Source organism: Sinocyclocheilus anshuiensis, unplaced genomic scaffold, assembly GCF_001515605.1.
Source record: "Sinocyclocheilus anshuiensis isolate Anshui unplaced genomic scaffold, SAMN03320099.WGS_v1.1 scaffold185, whole genome shotgun sequence".
NCBI classification, from domain to species: Eukaryota; Metazoa; Chordata; class Actinopteri; order Cypriniformes; family Cyprinidae; genus Sinocyclocheilus; species Sinocyclocheilus anshuiensis.
In genome coordinates, this window is record NW_015539887.1 from 571,006 (window position 1) to 578,748 (window position 7,743).

Genomic DNA, 7,743 nt, shown 5'->3' on the forward strand with positions numbered 1-7,743 from the left:
TACATGTCTTAGCCAACTTTTACGCAGGTATCAACTGAGGCTTTACACATGATATTATCTAGACTTTCTTTTTAATCTATGAGTTAGACTTGTCTAAAAAAATATTTTGTAATATATATTTAGGCTCTTTCCCATATCACACTTTTAACATGGTAAACATGAATATACATGCATAAATAAACTATAAACAGATAAAAGATTTAACAAATAAACTTGAACTACAGTCCAAAGTGAATGTATTAATGAAATGGTAATAACACAGTTATAATCAATGCATAAAAATGTTTGCACAGCCACTAATTAATGAAAAGGTATTGATCAGATATGTTTTAAATATGGTTTTAGCCGAAAAAAAAAAGTTTTATAAGCTCAAGTTCCACTGGGTCAACTGACCCGCGAAATGTAAGAGTAGGATTTGTTGTGAATTATTAAATACCACCATTATTTTTTTTTAGAGTGAGAGTGATGAGAATGAGGTTTTTCAACAGTTATGAAAGTTATGATTTTTATACAGTGGGCTACAGAGATCTGTTATGTGTGCCTAATTGTCATGAAAATCCTAATGGAAAAATATCATTGGTCTTAAAAGAGGCTTAATTTTCATTACACGATACATACATTCTTATTTGTTTCTTTTCATTTTGAGATGAAATTTGTCCCAGATATTTCTTGGCAGCTTTCATGAGATTCACCTCATTAGCTCACATACGAAGCAAACAGGATACAAGTTCCCAACAGAAGATTAAAACAAAAATGCAGAATGAGGGAGAATATTTCTAATCAGCACAAGACTAAGTTAAAAAAACAAAATGGGCACAAACTGTTTCTTTTTAATCATGACTTGTTATGAAGCAGTCAGACCAAAAGGAAAGATGAGTTGGTAGAGCTTTGCAAGCTAATTAGCGTAAAAGCATTATGTTGACTAGAATGTCAATTAGGGAAGATGGTTATTGACATAGCAATTCCACAGGAACATAACGCTAATAGCATGTGAAGCGTGGGTGCTGTATATAAGGTTGTTAGTGAGCGTGCAAGTGGGTTTGGGCGTAAACTATCCAGAGACATGATTAACTGGCACTACTGAGTCTGACTCAGCCTCTCCATAGAGTATCTGTGGATTCAATTAGCATAAATCAACTTAAGTCTTGGGGTTTATCCCGAGGTAACAAAAACTATTCAGTTGACAAATCTTACGCTAATTCTTTCTACAATAATGAAACCTCTACTTGTGAATAATGAGCAATGATGACTAATGAAAAGTATGGTTGGTGGCAGCTATAGAAATGGTCTGGTCTTGACAATGGCACTAAAGATAGTACATTTCCCAGACCCACCTGCAGGGGGCCAGGGCTGAGGTTTATATGGACAGAGGGCTCAGAGATGTGCGACTCAGCGTGAATCTTGCACAGACGCTCTCGCAGCTCAGCGTTCTGTGTTACAGCCTGCAAAAGCAACCAGCAGATACTCACATGGCTTCCACATAGAGATCCTAACTATGAGACATACCGTGAACAATGAAAAGAAAACGGGTCATTATTTATTCACCCTCATCTATTTCAAAGGCATATATAGTGACTACAACTAAGCAAAGACAATAACTCTTAGGTGCCATTCATGCAGAACATGTTTTCCATTCAATTGCGCTACTTTTTCATTGTTTTTCTATGTAAATATGCTAGACAGACGTCTTTGACCTCTGCATTTGCGTCTTTTGCAGCGTTTTTTGCACGACACTGTGTTCTAAAATTGTGGTGCTCAAGCTTTTAAAAAATTTTAAAAGCATTTTGAGACTTTACGTTTTTCCCCCATTCCACTGCCCATGTCTATGTGTGAATGGCCCCGTATTTGAAATAAATCTGAAATACATTCTCAAATCTTGCATTTATTCAAATGTGCAGTGTGAAGATATGTCGCAACAGTTTTAAAGATTAAATGGCTTTCATTCTTTAGTTTTTCATAATTGATAACTGCCAAGTTTGAATTAGGGGTGTCAATTATATCGGTACTGGCAATAATTGTGATAGTTAAAAAATTAAATACTAATATCCTGTCAATATTATACATACGATAATATTGTAAATAATTCAGCACCAGTAATGATTTGATTGACACTCCAATATAGTAGCTTATCATAGAACTGAAAAAGAAGTCGAGGCAGTGTGTAGCTACTACTGCTGCACAAAATCACGTTAGATGACAGGCAAAAGTGAACATGGGCCAAACAAATGGAAACAAAAATAAACAAAGATGAATTTGATTACTCCCCCCCCCGTAATACTGTAATAAAATGATATGATCAAAAAGTCATGGCAACATGTTTTTGCATTACTTTAATTTAACCAATCTCAACTTTATTGTTTAAGTTATACAAGCTTCAACCCGTATTTTTTAGTCTGTTTAATATATTTTAAGTTGAAATGACTTGTACAGCCAATTTGATTATACTTAACTGAATTAGCAACTGAACTTAAGTTTTAGTAGGTAAAACTTTTTTACAGTGTATTGCGATAATATAGTGATTTTTTAATTATTATTGTGAACATTGTGAATTCTTTTGGCCACAATAAATGCGTAGTGTAAATCTGATAACGTGACAGCCCTAATTTGAATACGCAAAAGTGAATCTGAGATTTAAAGGGGTCATATGATGCTATTTCAAGTTTTCCTTTCTCTTTGGAGTGTTACAAGCTGTTCGTGAATAGATAAGATCCCTAAAGTTGCAAAGACTAAAGTCTCAAACCCAAAGAGATATTCTTTATAAAAGTTAAGAGTCAACCACACCTACCTAAAACGGCTCGTTCTAACACGCCCCCACATGTCTACGCCCCCACATGGGAAGATTTGCATAATGCCACCCAAATGTTCACGCGAAGAAAGAAGGCGTAACTTTATTGTTGCTGCCACCGCCGCCGGCAAGTTGTGAAGACGCTGTGTGTTTCCTTGCGAAAGCGAAAATACTTTGTTTGGCCTTCCAAAAGAGGACACGACTAGAAATCAGTGGTTAAGTTGTATGTTTTACAGAACGATGAGCTTTGTAAAAATCGCGTTTCAGAAAGGCGGGGCATAGAGGAGAAACAATAATGTACAGTATGTGGAAAATAATGTTTTTTTTTTTTTACCATAAACACATTTCATTACACCAAATACATAAAATAATGCTCTTTTTAGTAACATCATATGACCCCTTTAAACAAGCAAAATGAGAATATGACAGAATAAGGTTTGATTTTCAAGTAATACTGTAACAACTTAAAGCTTAATGAGGTATATGGACTTATAATACTTTTTATTTTTAATATTTATTTAGAGCTTGACAACCCTGATCCTAGCATGCTTTCATTTTGTGGAAAAGTGCAGCATGAACATTTTTCAAAATATCTCTCTTTGTGTTCTAAGAAGGAAAGAAGGTTAAATAGGATTGGATGAGGGTGAGTAAATTATTCAATTTTTAATTTTCAGGTAAACTATTCCTTTAAAATTGTCTAGCAGAACCAGTTAGGTTGGAGCTGGACTTTGAATTTCAAACAGATTTCCTGCAGTTCTAAAAGATAACAGATGTTAGTTTGGCGCTTATTCTCAGAAGTGCTAGAGTGGGGGTCTGCTTCACAATAAGGTGACTCACTGAGGAAGATGAGTCATAATTCAGTGTTGCAGAACTCGATTTAGCACAGACTGTTTTTAGCATGTAAAAATGTTGCTGTGAGGGTCAACGCTATTGTTCACAAGATTCATTAGAAGCTCGACATACTCATTATACTACAATAGCACTTCCACAGGTAATTCTCTGCACTTTATTAGAAAGCACATCTAAATATTGTCTTATACTTTGGCCATTCATAAATTGATATAAGAGCTGCACGTTTACATCAGCACCAAACAAGAGCTCTGCTTGCATGCAATGCTTTAAAGAAAAGTTTAGACAAGAAATTGAACGATTGTTAGTAAATAGCATTGAGTCTGAGGAAATGTGTGTGTGTGTGTGTGTGTGTGTGTGTGTTTGTGTGCGTACAGCAGCCAAGGCATTCTTCATTCCCAGGAGCTGGGCCGAGGGGGCAGGACAAGACTCGTGCTCCAGCATCTGTTTAAGTCTCTCTTTCTCTGTCGTCAACATGCACAGGGCTGATTTCATGGTTGTATGAACTGGATACAAACACAAAAAAGAGTCAAGCATCATTTCAGGAATATATATAAGGACAAATAATTTAAGGATATGGTTTTGATTCTCACACCTTCATGCATGATTTATGAGACATGATTTATGAAACACGATCTGCTTGTAATTTGATGGAGTATACATATTCATGCGATGCCTAATAATCTCTCATTATTAGAGTCATATGTCAGGATACTTTTATTCAGCAAGGATGCATTAAATAGATCAAAAGTTACCAAATGTTTCAAATAAACACTTCTTTTGAACGTTCTATTCATCAAAGAATCCTGAAAAAAAAAAAAAAAAAAAAAAAAAAAAAAAAAAAAAAACCTCCAAAAAAAAAAAAAAAAAAAAAAAAAAAAAAAATAAAAAAAATAAAAAATAAATACATTTTAACATTGATAATAAAAAAAAAAAAAAAAGTTTCTTGAGCCCCAAATCAGCATATTAGAATGATTTCTGAAGGATCATGTGACATTAAAACCTGGAGTAACGGCTACAGAAAATTCAGTTTTGCCATCACAGGAATAAATTACTTTTTAAAATAAACTGAACTAGAAAACAGTTGTTTTGAATTGTAATAATATTTCAAAATATTACTGTTTTTAATGCATTTGTTTATCAAATAAATGCAGTCTTTTTGAGCACTGGAGACTTGTTTTAAAGTGCCCCTATTATGCCATTTCCAATATTGCCTTTCATGCAGTGTGTAAGGTATCTGTATGTGAATGTAAACGATCTGCAAAGTTGTAAAGCTGAAAGTGCACGATAAATAAAGTTATTGTCTCCCAAAATAAAGAATCGACTCTGAACAGCTGAAACGAGTCGTTAGTAATTCTAATTCGACCATGCAAATAATACATTTGCATAATGCGCGCCAATGTTCTACGTTGGCCGGCCGCGAACAACTTGACCCCACCCACAAACACGTCATTCTACTGACGACTGCTTCTCTAATCTCGTGGAGTTCAACGCGAGATTCACAAAATGCTTGCTGTTGAAAGATGGATCAGTATCCTGTAAGTATGATAAATAATAGATGTTTATATTTTCTATAGAGCGTTCAAAATACAGAACTATTGAAATAGGCATATCGTTTCCGACCAAGCGGCAACCTTCCGATCTCTCTCGTGAAACCAACACGGAAGTGACTAAAACTGCAATTCATCGACTGGCCGCTAAAGGATGGCTCCACAGACTAAGCCATCTGACCAATCAGAGCAGCGCAGGCTCACAGAAAGGAGGGGTTTAGAGAGAATGAATCTTTGAACTGCTTCGAACGAATCGTTTGAGAATCTCTGGAAAATGAGGTGATATTAAATGCATATTTTGAGAAAACGAAAGCGTTTTTTGACCTTGCATGCATGTAAACCTATTGTAGGAGACTCCCAAAACAATATTAGGAACCGTAAAAATGGTATAATTTTAAATGAAACATTTTTTATATATTTAAATAAACTGAATTATTAATCACATGCTTTAAGGTGTTAACTTTGACCAAATATAAAATGATTATGAGATATTAAAGATCTTTTCATAGAGTTTGACAGTTTTAGCAACTGCTGGACCTCTCAGACACTGTTTAAGTCAAGTAAAGAAGGTAAACTTTGTAGTTTTGTGTTGGTTAGTGTAGTTTTTACCACTACACAAAACCACACATTAATTTAAAGCTGTGTATCATGTGTCTTGTATTAGCAGGGACATTTCTGTCAAGCAACTTTTGAAACAGCATTATAGAAGCACCAGTAATAAAGAGATATTCTGTACTGAGGTTTGATTATTTGCATGTCACTGATGTTGCCTAATTTACAATGACCAACCACCTGCAGAAAATAACGGATTTTCCATTTCAATTCACACGTCTGCAGGTCCGGAGCCACCAAATCCTTTCAATGGATATCAAAAGACCACCATTTGCATGAAATACTGCGCTGGCATACCTACAACTTATAACTAGCTTAATCAGCTAGATTAGATATAGTACATTAGGTCATCAGTATTCACTAAAAATACAACAGTAGTCCATAATCTAGAACAGCACCAAACCGGCAAAAAACAACAGGAACTAGCAAGGAAACTCATGCTGTTCTAAGTATTTTAGTATTTTATTCTTGCTGGTCACCTTACTTAGAGAGGTTTTAATATTGTCCAATCAAACCTTTTGACCTGTGCTAAGGGACCTGCTGGGTAATTTCTCTGACAATGAGATTCTGATTTTCACAATCTTCATGAAGACAAAGTGCAAAAAACCATCTGCAATCAACATCTGTCGCATTCTCCCAAGTTTTAGCTCTTCCCTCAGCAATTTCCTCCTGATGACATGTATTTTATATGCAAATAAGACATTCTGAGCCAAAAATGTAGGAACTGGGGGAGAATGATGAGGTACATCATTCTAATAAATGGTGCACTATTCTAGTGATTCATCACTTAAACTAGTTTACTGTGGCAGAACTCACGGTTGTTTGCGACACGGCAGAAGTCTTCCTGCAGTTTGGATACATCTATAGGCGAGTCTAGAGGTTCATGGTAAGTCTTCTCATTGGTCAGGTCTACTGAAGAAAGGTTGGGATTGGACGCATGGAGACGGATAGAGCCTGCTGAGATACAGCTTGGAACCTATAAAAATTAGGAGAAAATACCAGGTCAACGGTCAGTGATGCTGCTATTCATTTTGGCACAGAAAGCACTGCGAGTTAAATGGCCTGGGGAAAACATGACAGGAAATTTGTCTCGCATGCAGTAATACTTAATGGTCCTTTGTGTAATACTTAAGGGACTATAAAACAAGGCATGACTATCATTGTCATCACACTATTCATGCATGTAATACATCAGCAAATCAGCTCAATAAAACATTACGTTATCATTAACAATGCATGGCTCTCTAGTAATTTGAAGTATTCATGGAGTGATTCGTAACTGCCTTGTAAGCTACACAAAGCCTTTTTAAAGGCAGTTTTATGTTTTAATATCTGCAAGTAGAAGGTCACGGATCACCTGCAGGGTTGTTTTGTTGTCTTTCCCGTAATTCTTGGGACGCCATTTTCTGGGATGTCTCTTCTCTTTTTTTGGGCTGTCGTACGTTGAAGCCTATACAAAATGCAAGACAGTGAGACTCTTTTTTTTAAACGTCCTATCATTCCCCCAATACATATTGAAAGCCTTTTATTAATCCACTAAAACTATATTTTTATACATATGCACAATATATCGGTAAATATCAGTTAATGACAGATATAAGAGATTTAGTTTTAATTGATCAGTATTGGATATATATTGGCTGATATTGGAAATTTAATTGTGCATGCTCATTTCCCCTATTTTTGCATTTATATAGCTTTGCCATCTTCTAACACTCATCTAGCAAGTTCATATTTAAACACACTAGTTGTCACGTTGCACACACACGAGGGACGAGGAGACGCTGGAGAATATGTTGACAGGACTTTATTTGCATGAACCACCAAGGAACCAAGAACCAAGAAGATGGCAAAGCTATATAAATGCAAAAATAGGGGAAATGAGCATGCACAATTAAATTTCCAATATCAGCCAATATATATCCAATACTGATCAATTAAAACTAA

At 35.4% G+C, this 7,743-nt stretch overlaps 1 protein-coding gene across 2 annotated transcripts in view; it reads right to left on the reverse strand.

Moving 5' to 3' along the window:
* Nucleotides 1-7,743, reverse strand: part of LOC107685532 (oxysterol-binding protein-related protein 3-like) — an 83,011-nt gene that overhangs the window by 15,326 nt on the left and 59,942 nt on the right. The window contains exons 9-12 of one of the 2 annotated variants that reach the window (XM_016482145.1): nucleotides 7,154-7,246; nucleotides 6,613-6,772; nucleotides 4,010-4,140; nucleotides 1,335-1,442 (exon numbers count right to left, since the gene is read on the reverse strand). In XM_016482145.1, coding sequence (XP_016337631.1) covers nucleotides 1,335-1,442; nucleotides 4,010-4,140; nucleotides 6,613-6,772; nucleotides 7,154-7,246 — 492 coding nt within the window. The remainder of the gene's footprint in view (nucleotides 1-1,334; nucleotides 1,443-4,009; nucleotides 4,141-6,612; nucleotides 6,773-7,153; nucleotides 7,247-7,743) is intronic. The other variant, XM_016482146.1, reaches the window with a different exon arrangement.